The sequence below is a fragment of the Schistocerca americana genome, chromosome 1 (genome assembly GCF_021461395.2).
Source record: "Schistocerca americana isolate TAMUIC-IGC-003095 chromosome 1, iqSchAmer2.1, whole genome shotgun sequence".
Taxonomy (NCBI): Eukaryota; Metazoa; Arthropoda; class Insecta; order Orthoptera; family Acrididae; genus Schistocerca; species Schistocerca americana.
This window is the reverse complement of record NC_060119.1, coordinates 25,123,493-25,140,509: the sequence shown is the minus strand read 5'-3', so window position 1 is coordinate 25,140,509 and position 17,017 is coordinate 25,123,493. Positions and strand designations below refer to the sequence as shown.

The 17,017-nt window shown below is 41.7% G+C and overlaps 1 protein-coding gene across 1 annotated transcript in view; it reads left to right on the top strand.

Annotated features, from left to right (window-relative positions):
• The first annotated feature begins 724 nt into the window (after nt 1-724).
• Nucleotides 725-17,017, top strand: part of LOC124620221 (methionine synthase reductase-like) — a 93,508-nt gene continuing 77,215 nt past the window's right edge. The window contains exons 1-2 of the mRNA XM_047146892.1: nt 725-1,267; nt 6,965-7,108. Coding sequence (XP_047002848.1) covers nt 1,154-1,267; nt 6,965-7,108 — 258 coding nt within the window. The 5' untranslated portion in view covers nt 725-1,153. The remainder of the gene's footprint in view (nt 1,268-6,964; nt 7,109-17,017) is intronic.

Here is a 17,017-nt window from a genome sequence, read left to right as displayed (position 1 = left end):
AAGGAGACAGGTGTGTGCACGTCCAGGAAAGGAAATGTTCATTTTAATGGAGCTAACGTAAGAATTCCACGCGCGTCCCTTTTTGTGAACGACTGTATGATTTGCGAGCCAAATAAATACGACAACCGTCGCTGGTGAGCACTGAGAGCCCAAAATCACGTCAACCAGCTCGTGCCATATGCCGACGGCGCTGTCTCTCGTGAGTGGGATATCCCGTCTACGTGTAGGTGAACATTAGCTCCCTCGTCCCGTGTGTCGACGTCTTTACTGTCATTACACGCGGGTCATAACGCGAAAATAACCGAATATTAAGATTCTGTAACCACTAATGTGACGTTTCCCGGCTTTTTATTACAAGAAATCGTTCCAATAACCATTCGTTCTTGAGACATTCAACACACTGATGCTTAGAAACAGCATATATTCATATGGTGTAACGTGAAACACGAAATCCATCTAATATTCCGCTGAACACGATATGTGCAATTTAACGTCTTATTTTGTGCTTGTGAGGTAGGGAGCGTTCTTGCTTCCCATTGGTTGTACTTTACGTGACACGTTTCCGAAATATCGCAGAACCTATGTTTTTCGTGACGAAATGGGTTCTCAACGTGAAATAGCAGGAGTGACGTCACGAAACTCGTAGGGCGCACGTCAACGTTAGCTAACTCGTTCCGTGTGCCGACGGCATCCAGCATCGCGACCGGCGGGTCGCGATACGCAAGTCAGTAATTGTAGGTGGTCTTGGTTGGTACATTGGTAACATCGATATTTTGTGGCGATCTATCGATCCTTTCGTTAACGTGAAAGTATAACTCTGAAACGAGTAGTCACAGAGAACTATTTGTAAATAAAGGCACGTGGCGTAACATGTCAACAATGATTTCGAATTGACAATTATTTTTTAAATAGTTACATTTAAAGCAAACTATAGCCTGTTTCGTTTTTCGCGCGTGTAATTTCGCTGCATTAGACGGCATTTGCCCACATTAGTGGGACTTGGGTGGAAGATATATGTGTCATTATCCGGACATGTGACAACACCATGATTCCTGTTTATTTAATCATTGAGAGCAGACGATAATCCCGCTTGTTAATTACGCTGTCCACGATTACTTATTGTATTGTATATTGTTTCGTTCATAGCCATACCATGACTGACATTAATATCTTAAGAACTGTTAATGACACTATTAGCAATGTGAAGTTGCAACTTCCAAAAGAACCACCTGATTATCTTGGAATCGAATTTCTGGAGAATGAAATGGTCAGTATATAGCACATAGTACACATCAATGACATTGGCAAACATAATTTGGTTTTCTAGGTAGCTATATACTTTTGAGTATGTGTTATTAGTACAATGAATTTATAGTTTTTCTGTCACCATGTAACATTATTATCTCTTGTGTCCTCATGAAGCCGTAACTTACCAGTTATGAATAAAAATTAAGTGATTGTTCTTGATCAAGTTTTCACTAAGTTACACGATATTTATTTAGTTATTATCCATGTTTAAGCATATAAAAGCAGTGGAAGTTCTCATTTCTATTATATGTGTAGATATTAAAAACATTAAAAATGTTCATTATGTAGCCATATTTAATTATCAGCCCTTAACTCACAAGGTGGCTTTTCTATAAAAAATACCACGAGATGGGGTCTCTGGGAGTCCTATGTTTAAACCGAGATTTAAGGCAAAATGAAATTTTTAATTTATGGTATGTGACATTTATTTTTACAGTTATGTAGCCTAAGTGTTGTTTAAATGCTCCTAGTTTATTTTATTGCAATAAACAAAGCCCGCAGAATTTTACTATTCACACAAAAGCACATAATTTTGTGTGGTTCTTTCAAATAGTACACATAAATGGACTGTTAGAGACTGAATTTTACAATCTGAAAAATTATATAATCTCTGTAGCAAACAAATTTCCAAATAAATTTAAACTCCAGGGTTTAAATTTGCACATAAAAGTTCCACCCAATAGGTACAAAAAGAAAGTTTGTCAAATTGACATTCATTCCTGGGAACTACGTTTTTCTTATCACCACTCAGAACACATTCAGTTTTAACAGACACTTTAAGTATTTCATTGAAGAAACAGACAGATCACCACCACAACTTTCTTGAAGTTCTTCCTCCAGATGATACTCTTGTTCGATAACAGGACTGTGACCACAGGCTAATGTCAAATCGTTGTCTTTTTCAGTTATTTCTTCATCCATATCACTGACACCTCCCTCAATAGACCGACTGACAATATCATCAAACTCGGGAAAGTTAAAACATTCGTGCGAACACATGTTGAGCTATAGGGTATCGTACAGAAGGAATCATGTACGTAGTTCACACCTATCAATAACGTGTGTCAACATTAAACACAGAAGGCGATAGCACAACTGACGACAAAACATCGTAGGCTTGGCAATTTAAGGAGGGTACGGGGAGTATAGAAGCATTCCACCACAACTGACCTCGGAACCATTCCACCACAACTGGCCTTGGTGGAGTTCGAAAATTTTCACGCGGTCTGAGAGACCACACTTCGTGAGTTAAGGGTTAAGTTGTGAGGAGTATGTAAAATGACTCGTACCACTGCATTATGATTCATGGTGCAAATGAACAAGCACACGACTGCCAACTCCAGCAGCACGGACCAGGTCTGGTCCGAGCTGCCAGAGTTGGCGGTCATGTGTGCTGGATTGTGTGAATGAGTGGTGTGTGTTAGTCTTTTAATTCTTCCTGTCTGCAAGTTAACATGTCATCTTGATGGTAAGTAGCGATCTAAGTTTTCATATGTTGTTGATGTTCCAATGTGAAGTTTCCATTGTTTGAATATGAATGCACGTTATGAGATAAGATGATAAGCGCTATGGGGAGATGCATTAGGCAGTTATTATTACAATCTAATTTCTTTGGAGACAAACATTACATGCATACAAAGAACAAAAATCAAACGACGTCAGTATTCAAGGTCATCTTTCGGATATATTTTTTTAAATTCTTCTAATGAATAAAATGCATATTTCTAAAGCCAGTTTTGTATGGTGCTTCTGAATGAATTGTCACACTGTATATCTTTGTTGGCAACACGTTAAATAATTGTAAACCAAGGTGTTTGTGACTGTCGTGGGTTTTCTTGACTATGGCAGATGGGATGTCGGTCTACTCTTATTGGGTGTGTAATGTTCATTACCATTCTGCTGCAGTTTATGGTTATGTTCATTTTCCTTTCTGTTCATCAAACATTTTATAATGCAGAGGCTAATGGCAGTTGGTATTCTTTGAAATACAGCCTTCAAAACTCTTTACTTTTAACTCCAGAGAAGCATGTAATGCAGTATGGTTATTCCTTAACAAAAATTGCACCCAGTTTCTTGGCAAAGTGGTTGTTCTTACCTTTGAACTGTTGATTTGTGGATACACTCACATAGAAAATAATGATTGGAACAGTGTACATATAGATACATCTGCTTTTGTTAGAGTATTTGCCTTACAGACCTGCATATGTTCGGAAAAGGAGGGGGATTTCAAAAGGTGCAAGTGCCCTTCAGGTTATGCCAAATGCTGCGTACACATGAGTGAGGATTTAATAAATGTGAGGGCTTGTGAGTGTCTGTCTCCAGTCCTCTGCTACAGACTCCAGGCACATTTCTCAGAAATCCATGCATCATATTGGTGGAACATTGTATGTCACAGGAAATGGGAAGCTTGGAATGTTAGAAACCCTAATTTTTGTGTATTTCGTTTATTGCTCACTCTATTGTTGCACTCTGATTTTATCATCAGGAAAGAGTTCAATTTCTGCTTCAGTGTAATGTGGAAGGTCATTTATATATAACAAGAACAGAAATGATGACAGCATTGTCAAGGTCTGAAACTCCATTACCAACAGTATTGTAAGATTGCCCAGCCTGTCAAAAAAAGCAAAACTTATGTACTACACTCAAAAAATAAAATGCTCCAAGAGAAGCATCACAGAATGTAGAAGTTGGAGGCTTACCCACTGTGTACAGACAGATAACTGTGGCAGATCTGATGACAGAGTACAATCCCGCTGCAGTCACAAGTTTTGCAGAGCGTAACATTTGGTGCCCATGTTGACTTGACGACATTGTCAGTTGTAATTGCAGTGGACACAGGATGAGTGAGACAGGACTGTGGATAAATGAAAACATGTCGGCTGGACGGAAAATTGTGTTTCTCATTACACCAGGTTAAAGGTGTCTGGGTACGGCACGATGGCAGGGCGAGTGGAATAGTTATGAGGTGGAGAAGGGGGAGGCGGAGGGAAAATGCAAATCAGTAGTGCATGAGAGAGAGAGAGAGAGAGAGAGTGTACTTTCTTTAAAAAAATTAATTCAGTTGGTTTGATGTGATCAGTGATTTTATATGGTATTTGGTTTCCATTGTTTATGTGGTGATTATGCAGCTCTTTTTCTGTGTGATGCTGCTCTGTGTATGCAGAAGTTTTATTAAAGTGTAAGGATATGTCTGTGTTTACTGATTTTTCATTATGCTCATATGCTTTTCTATTGTGCTTGGCGTTTGATGTTCCTGTGTAAGTAATAAGTAAGCAAGCAAGTAATTCTGCAGTTGGACCCAGCAGACCAAATGATACCTACCGGCCACTGTTCCATCTTCTGCAGTATGCCATAATTTGGATGCAGTATTGAGGGGCATGGTGTCACTACATTACTAGCCCAGTCAGTGTCAGCTTTCCAAACCTCAGAACCTTAACTTCTCATTCAAATGGCTCCTCAGTGAGTCTCACAAGGCTGAGTGCATGTTGTTCCATTCCCACCACCAAGGAAAAAATCCCTGGCAGTATGTTATCTATTTTATTTGTTAGTTTATTGTGGTAGATGATTGTAAACAACCAAACTCATAACACAAACACAAATTATGATAAAAATGAAACAAGCAGCAGAGTCCCATGAAAATGGCATACTGTAAGGTGCTTAGGCTTCATTTTCGATAACTGACTTAGTAGCTGACATGCTGAAAGAACAGTCCCTCAAAGCATATAAAACTGTGTGTTTGGTTACAAGGCGTTGTTGAAAGGCCACTCTTTTGTCCTCCAGTTGTTCAGAGTTTTTATACAATCCACCACGTGTGGATATGGTAGACCATCTTACATGCAGATACTCAGTGTAATCCTCGGTGGAGGAATGAGAAAGGACTCGGAAGCTTTTAGGGTCAGCTTTATTATTCTGGCTCCTTGTGCTCTGCGTGCCACTCCTCTCATTTGCAACATGTGTATGCCCTATTTACTTCGCACCGCTTGATGTATAAAATGAACAGAAAGCATCTGAATACATTATTTTCTGTTCTAACATGAGTTCTGTTTGGACTAGCATATTCTGAGGCTGTCCTGAAATTTCCATTGTCTTTTAAAAGTTGTCATTTTACATTTGCTGTTACGCCATACTTGTATGCAGTAATGATAAAAGTGTTATGATCTTTTCACTTTAGTTTCATTTCAAACCTCCTCCGAATTAAAAAGTTGTGTTACCTGTCATTATTTGAAAGTCATTTATCAGATTTGTTGAGGTGTACAACGAAATTCTTACTTGCAAGATTAAGTATTGTGGTATGAGTGATAGCGTTTAATTCATATTTACCTGGAAGAATGCAGAAGGTTGAAATTATCAGAGCAGATAATCTGCAAAAATCAGCAAGGTCCACCAACTGAGGAGGTATCAAGAGTGGTACCCCACAGGGTTCAGTCTTGGGTCGCTTATTGTTCTTAATATACATCAATGACATGCCACTTTATATTTACGAAGGTGCAAAGCTAATTCTTTTTGTTGATGATGCAAGTATAGTTATCCCACCCAACAAACAATAATTACCTGAGGAATGTGTGAGTAATGTCTTTCGGAAAATTATTAAGTGGTTCTCTGTGAATTTTGAAAACACACAGTCTTATAGCTCAGTACAGTAAATAGCGTAACACCATTGATAACTATAGACTATGAACAGAAGTCTGTTGGTAAGCAAGAATAATAGAAATTTCTGGGTGTAGCATTGATGAGAAATTGAATTAGAAGAAACACATTGATGATCTGCTGAAACATTTGAGATCTGCTACATATGCTATCACGGTTATTGCAATTTTTGGTCATAAACATATCAACAAATTAGCCAACTATGCCCATATTTGATCACTGCTTTCATATAGAATCATATTCTGTGGTACTTCATCAGTAAGGAATAAAGTATTCATTGTACAAAAGAGTGTAATAAGAATTATAGCTGGAGCCCACTCAAGATCACCTTGCAGACATCTAATGAAGTAACTAGGGATATTCACAGTACCTTCACAATACATATATTCACTTATGAAATTTGTTATTAATAACTCATCCCAGTTCAAAAATAATAGCAAAGTGCATAAGTATAACACTAGAAGAAAGGATGATCTTCACTATTCTGGGTTAAATCTGACTTACGCACAGAAAGGGGTGAATTACACTGCTATAAAAGTCTGGTTATTTACTAGATGCCATTAAAAGTCTGACAGATAGCCAACCAGCATTTCAAAATGACTTAAAAATGTTTCTGAATGGCAAGTCCTTATGCTAAAGATATGAAATTTTCAATATGAAGTAGTAACTGGTAAAAAAAAATTAACTATATTGTGCAAAGAAAACTTACATTAAACTGACATTATTACAGAATGGTGTATTCATGATGTATGGAACACGTAATAATGTAATATGTAATATGTATCCTTCTTGCTTTCCTTGCCTGTGTTTCTGTATTAATATTATCATATAATTCTTGCCTTGCATTTCTAGTAATTTGCTAAAATTTGTGTACTGGTTAGCATCAACCTTACTGTGGTGGCCATTAATTTACAGAGAGAAGGGGGAGGGGACACCAGCACATACACAAGATATTTTGATTGTATATTAATATTAAGGGGGTTATTTGTTATTTTGTGACTGTTTTTAGGAATTGATGAACCAGAAGATCCAAAATGCTTGTGAAATGCCACTAGCGGCGAGCCCTATCTATATGTCAAGAGTAATAGATGCCAGAGTATTGTCCACGGGTGAAGATGTTAAACAGATCATTGAGATGTCACTTGACATAAAAGTAAGTCTTAGAATCTAATTAGAAGATGCTGATATAGGTTTCCTATTTCAATTTATTTCCTGTCTGTTAGTGTTGTGCATCATATGTGTGAAGACCATTTGATACCTTCTGGTGCATAAAAGATAATACTAAAACGAATATTTTTTGATGAAAGCAGCTGGATGACTGTACACCTAAAATATGAAAACCTTTCAGCTTCAGAAACAGCTGCAATATGAAAGTGACACCAATTAATATCTCTGCATATATACAAACAAACACAGTTTGACCATACTACGTACAGAAGTATAGCAAAGCTGCCACTAAATTCACAGTATCTTACTTTCACATAAAGTGAGAGAGTGCTTATATAGCAAGAGATACCAACCACCTCACACCTCGTTGGCTTTGGTATACAACAGTTTGGGCAGGTGTAATGTAAATAACTACAATCATTAGTTGACTCCATTGGAATTACCTCACTGCTGGCTGTGGGTGATATGAAACACTGCAATACTGAAGTTTTGGGAACTAGACATATCCACAGCAAAACATAAGTTTCTTCTTCACTTCAGAATAAATTTTTATAACCTCTGAAGTAGAATACTGATGAGCCCTGTGTAATATGAAATAGATCTCTTCCTTTTCTGTGTCTGTTGCATCTGACTCCAATCATGAAACAAACTATGGTTGTATATGTCATTTGAGTACTACTGATATTTCAACTTTCAGTAGACACAATTGAATATTCAGTTTCCTGTAACTAAAAAATCCTAGTAGTTAGTTATTGAAAGAATAATTGTGAATTTTGCTGGGCACAGTGTGAAACACCTTGGTACATATTGGAAAAGTTATGTCCCCAATGATAATTATAATACAGAATAGGATTATAAATGTGTCCATAATTGATAGAGCAATCTTAGATTACTGTCTTGTGATATTCAGTTCGAAGGTGTTTATTGGTGATGGCTGCCAAACTTTAAAAACGATCACTCTTTCCAGCAGCATTTGATCGAGGCTGCTTGCCATCCGTGTCATATTGCACTGCAATGTGTTGGGAGCATCATGTTAATGTAGAGCAGCCTCGATATTCAGCTTTCTCGGCTGAGGAGAGCTCCAAAAGAAGTTCTGTGGGTGCCACAAAAAGCAAATTGTTGCGTGTTGTTTTCACAATACCAGCAAAATGTCGTGTTCTGCGCCGCGCAGCATGGGAAAGAAGAATGCGCAGAAGAAACGTGCTGCCACGAGGGGGCCTTCGGTTGTGCAACTCACTGAGTCTGCCGACCGAGCGAGGAAGACCTTAGAAGACGAGTCTGAGCCAGTTCCTCCTTTGTTTATTCAAGTGCAGAGGCGGGTGGACAGCGCTGTTCCACTTGACGATGAATTGTGCCAAAAACTGGGTGGTCTACGAGTCTGTCAACACAGACTCGCTGATCTGCATTCTGGCAGCAAACCTAGCCAAACACAGGGTGATCAGGAGCGCTGTGGCTGCCCATATTGTCGACCCGCCGCCTTCGTGTGCGATGAAACAGTGGTCTGGGGAGGGATGCTGGTTTCGGTAACCTCGCAACTGCGAGGCTGCACGACCGGACGAACAAGAAGAGGGTGCTGCGACTGTGCAAACGGCCGACGGCAAGAGCAACTTCTTCGGCTTGCGGAAGCTGCTGGGCTTCCCGGTTACCACAGAGGCTCTCCCGACCGTCACGGACCCCCAGCCCCAGTGCTTCGAGCGCCAGGGCGAGGGCCACATTGCGAAGTACTGCCGCAACGCGGCGCAGTGCGTCAAGTGCTTTCACAAGCACGACAGCTGCCCTGGCAACTGCGGCAAAGAAGCTTTGCCTACTTGCTCCCCGTGTTGCGGCCCGCACGGCTTCTCGGCTTTTTCGAGCCACAGTCAAGCCGAAGGTGGCGAGGCAGCCACAGCCGTACGGACACAGGACACAGCGGAAGATATGATGACGTCGACAGCGGGCGCAGCTGAGGATAGCAGAGAAGCAGCTCCCCCCCGCTGAGACCGGGTACGACCGCCCGGAGGAAGTCTGTCGGGATGCAGATAGCGCCCCTGAGAAGAGCAGCGGCGTCGACATCAGCACCGCCGTGGAGAAAGCCACAGCAGCCCTCACAGCTGTCGTGGCGGCAGAGAGGGCTGCCTTCACAGCCGCCGTGGCTGCTGAGAAGGAAGAGGCCTTGCCCATGGCCTGCGTCCAGCAGAAGGTGTTCGAACCCCTGTGAACGCTCCTGCAAATTTGCAGAAGGGCGTTCGGCCTGCCCCACCGGCAACCCCAGCAGCTCTGCAGGGAAGGGTGCAAAGAAGACAACCGCCATGCCAACGGTATCAGCAGCAACGTCGACCGCCGTGGGGGCAGCCTCTGCAAGAGATCGAGAAGTCGAAAGGGGCAGCCTACATAGCGCATGTGTGAGAGAACGGCCTGCGGCTCTCCAATGATACTGCGATGCAGTACGCCGAGCGAGCAGAGCTGCTCGAGGACCAGCTGCGGCAGAACTGTGCCACGCCGACCGACAGCGAGCTGCCGCCGTTCAGCTCCAGCCTGATGGAGCTGTGCCAAGTCACTGACGACATGGCACAGAAGAGAGTGTAAGGCAACGCACTGCATTGCAAATGGTTAACCGTAACGAGATGTATGCAAACGTCGCAGTACCCACATCCTGCGACATCTCACTTTAGTGACAACCAACCCTTATGCGCAGATGGCAGTAGACCTTTAGAGTTGGCCATCGTGATGGTGTGGCCGCGGAGGGGCTCCACCTCATAAGAAAAAGGCAGCCCTGTTCCCAGTGGCCCACAGCACTTTTGTCGGTATGTGTGTGGCAAGCATTGGGAGCCCATTCCAGTACTCCTTCCTTTCCTGTGGTGCAATCCTATTCTCTGACTGCACTTTCTCTCTGACATGTCCTATAGAACAGCTTTCATGCTGACAGCCTGGCTTTCCTCTTGGAAACTGAGCAAGGTTGCTTATGTTTACTTTTTTTCCCATCTTTCCCACACTTTTTCAGAAAATGTATTTTGGTACCCAGAAGGGATTTGATCTCCATTACCCCCCCCCCCTCCCTCCCCCCCCCCCCAACCCTCCACCCCACCGCCCCCCAAAGTTTTGCAGTGGTGTGGGCTGTGCGAGAGCGAGAGAGGTCAACCCATCACAGCACACATTCCACCCACTGTGCAATTCTGTGTGGAGCATCTCTTGTGTGAGTGGTCGAATTAGGCTCCCATAGCCTAACACTGTAGCCATTGCATTCAGGGGGGGGGGGGGGGGAGGATGGTTGTCAGGTCTACATTTCAGTTGAAGCAAACCCCCTGCCCCCCTCTCCTCCCAACAACGTAGGGAATCTGCTGTCAGGCCAGACCTGCAACATTTGATGCGTGCTGAGAAGTACGTGCCTGTCAGATCTGGAGAATGGGGACTCCAGGCAGTGGTCACTGTGGCCGTCTTGCACACAGGGGGGAGAGTTTCTAGCCAAAGTGTTTGGCACTGCAGTAAACAATCCACAACAGACTTTCGCACATCACGAGCCGCAAGTCCCCAGTGATCTCACCGAACACGATGAAATTGTTCGGTGTAGAAATGTATGACCTGAAGGCATGCCCTTCCCTGGCTGTGGAACGGGCGGGGAATAATTTCAACAGAAACGTGAGAAATACTCCTGTCAGAACCTAGTTTGTACTTGAACTATTGACGAGTCCTAAGTACAAAATCATCGATCTTCACCGAACGTATTGAAGAAAAAATTGAGGAGGTAGCATCCGTTGGCAAAATACTGAGAGGGTACAGCTCTCAACGGAACGTCGGAGAGTTATAAAATGCAGACGCGACATGTGCACGTTGCATGTTTACATGAGAGTGGGCACCACTGATCTAGCTTGACTGGTTGAAAACTAAAGAAGCTCGAGTTTTGATGGGGCTGTGGGCAGAAGAGCCAGTAGGCAGCACTGATAGACATGTCTGAAACAGGGTCATTGGTGGACACAGTCAGTATGAGAAACGTGTGTCCTCGCTCTCAGCCGAAGTCTGCGACTGCCCCTGGTGATGTCACAGCCCAACTGCTGTACACGGCCTCAAGCGCAGTGGCATTAGCAGTTCACGGTGCCATTGCCAGTTGGAAGTTTCGGTGCAAATGTGTAAACTGTCGTAAATTATATACCTCTAGCAGATTACATAACAGGTGGAAAGAACTGAGAAAGGGGAATTGAAATTATAACCACTTTCAGCAATATTGGTGAAACTTAGCTCAAAGCCAGTTACTTAAAAAGTTTGCTTTATTTTCGAGCATTTGTGCAATGTGCAATAGTTGAACTTCATCTGATGTCGAAAATACTATTTTTACATCGTGTGGACAAACAAAGCAAACACTCAAAAAAATTTGAAAAGAAAACGCACACCACTCTGCTTGCATTTGGAAAATTTAAGTAACTTACATTCGTTGTTGGTTACAAGGTGGATGTTCATTATTTTAGAATAATTGTTCATGAACATCTTTCCCAGAAAGTGACATGTTTTTGAAATAATTTTTTTTTCGTGTCTTTACCACAAGTGCATGTCTTTGAAAAGCGATAACAGTCATCTGTAATTTTTAGAAGTTGTTTGAGCACTTCTCTGTGATTTATGCTGCTTAGAAACAATACTTTTAAAAGAAAGTGTCTGAAAACAATTGTTATCCTTCAACAATAATTTGAAACATAAAATCAGATGGTTGCTTTAAGGCACCTCGGCACAGGTTAAGTATAAATTAACCCCACTGTTAATGGTGCTTGCGGTGAACACATCAGCACTAACAATAATTGCTTTGCATTTATTGCATTTTCTCATTGTTTGTCCTATAATTTACAGTGCAGCCCGGTAGACAACAAGTATGTAAGTACTCATGATTAAGGAAAGATTATTTGTGTTTACCTCTTACCTCCATCAGTTTGTGGAATGCTCCCTAATATGAAGACACACATATGTAAAACAAATTCATCTGAAGAAAAGCTCGCATACAGGCGATGGTCCTCACATCATTGCTAAAAGCTTCCAGACTGCATGAATCCTGGGCTGGAAGCATAGGAATTACCCCATGGTTCTGCACTCAGTTCGTGACGTCACATGGACTATTTTCTCTTGTTACATGCTCTATATACCGTAGGCTACTCGTAAGGCCCGTCAGTTTCTTTTTAGAGTGTAAAACCTGTGAAACTGACGCATGGTAACATGGACCACGCATTTGTCTGTAGCAACCAAACCCACTCTCTTGAGGATCTATCTCAAATTTACCTAAAAACAAATATTTGCAGCCCTCAACAATGATGAGAAGGTATTCAGTTAAATACAAATACTAATATACAAAATCGAATGTTTTTTACATCTAGATGGTGTCTATAGGCAATAGAGTGATTTTATATGTAGACAATTGAGAGACATTTCATGTCTTGTAGACAAGCTATTGCAACAAAATCTCAGAACTTTAGAATCTGATTTGAAATGGGAGACATGAGACAATTCGTAGACAATGTGTGGATATGTTGGTAGACATGGCCTCCAGCTATTCTCTCGGAATCTGGAAAATGCTTAGTCGCTTCTTTATTATTTTTGTTTTTCGTGTTGTTAAGCATCGCTTATCAAGATGTGGCCAACAGTGAAAGTGTTGCAGGTGACTCAAGAATTTCATGTGGCATCATATTTATGGAAAGTTAATAATTCCGACTATAAAAATCAGAACAAGGAGAAGCTGGTTATCAAAGAGCTGGTCAAAAAATATTGAGTATCTATGATGGAAAATCCAGGATGGAATGTAACAATATTAAAAAAAGTGTAGTTGTTACTCGCCATATAGCAGAGATACTGAGTCACAGGTAGGCACTACAAAAAGATTGTCACATTTCAAAACTAGAGTTTTTTGTTTTGTTTTACGGACTACTGATTTTTAAATAAAATTTCATCCACAGAATAGGAAGAGTTGTGTGGGATAAATGATTTCAAGTTAGATTTAAATATTATTTTCTTACCTGTCAGACATTCTGTGGTATTGGGCAAATGGTCAAAACTTTTTGCTCTGAGCCACTGCCAACTTCAGTAACGGGTAACAAATGTCATTTTGTCCTCTAATGGTGTAGGTATGGACATGACTATTCTTCTCAAATGGTGATGAAGTATTGTGATGGTTCAGTTAAAATACCTAGCTTCTTGAAAAGACACCTACATGACGATTGCAGAAACACCACACATTATTCTTACTGCTGAATTTTGAGTGATCAATACTTTCTTTCCTAGTGATCAGCTACCCAAGAAAATTATTCCGTAGCACATGTTGAGTGGAAATATTCAAAATATGTCAGTAGATTGATATGATTGTTTCCAAGAGTAGCAATTATATGAAGAGAAAAAGTAGCTAAACTTAATCATTTGATCTGCTCATTAATGTGCTTCTTCCATCTTTCTTCATCAGTATGTACAGTTAAATATTTGGAGCATTCTACTCTGTTTATTGACACTGCCTTAAAATTCGATATCCAGCTTTGGTATCTATGTCTGACATAATTTAATACATCCAAAATCTACCCGCACCTCCAAGCGTTTTGCAATTATACCTCCCCCTTTTGTAATTTTTGAGTTGTGTATTCTCTGTTATTACTTGACATTTATTGCTGAACTCAATTAGTCTTTCTCTTCTCTTATTCCTAATGCTGATCCCATATTGACACATAACTGCTCATCATGACAGCACATACTAAACGGGCAAAATAAAACTGGCCCAGAAAATATTTATAAGGCTGACACAGAATTGAGACTTAACGATAGGTGGTGATCGCTGTCTGCGTGGATCAACTCACAGAAGATGAATGGTTGAATGGATGTTTTCAGCAAGGTGGGTTGACGACACGCACCACCTGAACAACCCTGTGCCGAGTGTGTGAGGTGTTTGGTGAGGAGAGGACAGTCAGCAGATACAGTGCTATCTCCAGGCCACATTAATTACCTGTTCTCTCTCCCTGTGATTTTCAACTGTGTGGCAAATTATACTCAAATAATCCTCACACACTGGAAGAGGTACGGCAGAACATTTAAAACACTATTGCCACTATCACTCTGGAAGAGCTGCTGTACATATCTTGCAGCTCGATAAATTAAGTGTAGCAATCATCGACATCAGTAGTGGCCATTTCCAGCATCTCCTGAGATATTCTATAACAAGGGTCAATCCTACATCAGTCGTGCTGTAGATATTTTGTGGTCCAGTTTGAAGATGCCCACTGTATGTAACTGAACTGTTATTGTCATTTGTTTGCTGTTCATTCTAAAGAGAATAATCCTGTCACTCATACTTTGCTGTGCCTTCATTTCCATAAAAATTCCTACTCCCCACACCATTTTCTACTGCTATTGATACTACCATTTATTTATATCACCAGAAACCCATTTTTTTCCATATCACTTTACTGGCTCCATCTAAATTTTCCATTGGTGGTTAAAGTAAGTACTCTCCTCGACAAATATACTGTCACAGAAATAATGTCACCCTTAAACAGAAATAATGTCACCCTTTCAACAATTAATAATGGTTCGTGGGCAAGATGTCAGATGTCATTGTGATAATTCCACAATATTTCATCAGCACAGCTGACCGACATTTTCAGCTGCAGCAAACTCACTGCTCAGGCTGTGACCCATGAACACACCAAATGTTGGTGACCAATAGTGCAAATATGCAGATCGGTAGTGAGAGAGACAGCTGTGCCACTTGTCAGATGATGAACGCACGCACAGATGCTGTCAGTCATACCGTGCACTCCAGTCGGCCAACTCAGTGCCCCCTGTCGGGAGCTGTCTGCCGATATATGTGTCCACACTGGCATGTGCCCGTCCTCACCGTTGTCAGCCAGATACCTATGTCACGACTGCAGCGTCATCCCCAGTACGACTAACAGTTCTTTGTGTGTTCACTGTGATTTTAACATGGCCAGGGCTCGATCCCAGCCCTGCTGAGCTGGTATCCCATGTCCTTGTTAAGCAAATTAGTCAAGCTGCGAATTTCCACCTGCTTCTTTAATAACGCTGTCCCAGTACGAAATGTCAATGACAGAATTTCGTGGCGCTTGCTGTGCCCGAGCAGTTCTAGGCGCTTCAGTCCAGAAACACGCAGCTGCTACGGTTGCAGGTTCGAATCCTACCTCGGGCATGGATGTGTGTGATGTCCTTAGGTTAGTTAGGTTTAAGTAGTTGTAAGTCTAGGGGACTGATGACCTTAGGTGTTAAGTCCCATAGTGCATATAGCCATTTCATTTCAACAGAATTTCGGTGTTTGTGTATTCCATACAGTGTCCTGTACTGAGACAATGCTTGATCACTGCAGACATCTCTGACCGGTCCAGGCACACGTTTCGCCGATGTTCGACACATCTGTCCTCCACAGTGCAGCAAGTTTGTCCAATATACATCCTGCAGCTACAAGGTATCTTATAAACACCAGGCCTTCTTAAACAAAGATCATCTTTCACTGAGCCTAAAAGAGCTCTGAGTTTCGTTGGTGGATGAGAGATGCATTTAACTTTATATTTTTCCAATAATCTTTCTATTTTCAAAGAAACATTGTCAGACTATGGCAAAACAACCATTCCTCTTTGTTCATCAATTTCTTCCAGTTTCTCACTTTCTCTAGCATGCGCCAGATGTAAGATATGGCAAATCTCCTGCTCAGAATGTCCATTCTCTGAAAATACAGTACACAGGTGGCGTAGCTCGTAGATGAGCTGTCAGAATCTAATATGGCTCATGTTCTGTGTAACAACGTCCTGAGCATGCCACTTCATCATGCAAGATGGTGACAGTTGGTAACCTGTAAGTGTATGTCTATGTATGTTGGTTTACGGTACACACCGTGAGCTGAGCTGCCGTCCTCTTTTCTCTGCACCTGTTTTCTCCATCCTCATTGTGAAATTGATGTTTCAGTGAAGATAATTTAGGTGTTGCAAAAATGAATCTAATGACACAATGCCGTCGGGCCAGATGACAAAGGTGTCATCCACGTATCGCCAGAAGCATGTACGTTTCAAATCCACAGACTGGAGTGCTCTGTCCTCGAAATCTTCCGAAAAAAAGGTTCGGTGAAAGATGATCTTTGTTTAAGAAGGCCTGGTGTCTATAAGATTCCCTGTAGCTGCAGGATGTAATACATCGGGCAAACTTGTCGCATGTGGAGGACAGGTGTGTCGAACATCAGCAACACACACGTCTGGACCGGCCAGAGATGTCTGCAGTAGTCAAGCATTGTCTCAGTACAGACCACTGTATGGAATGCATGAACACCGAAATTCTGTTGTCGATGTCTTCATACTGGGACAGTGTTATTAAAGAAGCAGGAAGAAATTTGCAGCTTGACTAATTTGCGTAACAGGTACACAGGATACCAGCTCAGCACTGCACGGGATCCGGCACTGGCCGTGTTAAAATCATAGCAACCACAAGAAGGAGCTGTCAGTCGTATGAGGGATGACACTGTGGTGGTGACACAGGTAGCTGTTCGACAATGGCGAGGATGGGCACGTGCCAGTGTGGACACACATTTCAACAAGCGGGTCCTGACAGGGGGGCGCTGAGGTGGCCGACTGGAGTGCACAGTACAACTGACAGCCCCTCTGTGTGCGTTCTTTGTCCGACAAGTTCTAAAGGCTTTGGATGATGATTTAAGTGCAAAGTAAATATACTAACTTCCACTTCCTTCACGTGATGACTTACTTGAGATGCTCGGCCAACTTTCCTTGCTGGTTAGCCTGCTGCTGCAAACTCACTTTCATTTTCTTCTCCAAAGTATGCTCCTAGGTACAGGAATTTCTTAAGATTATCTCTACTTATAAAAATTTCATTTGCTTCAACTAACGACGTATATTTGAACTTCAGACATACCACAAATCTCACTCTTCATATAAATATATACTGC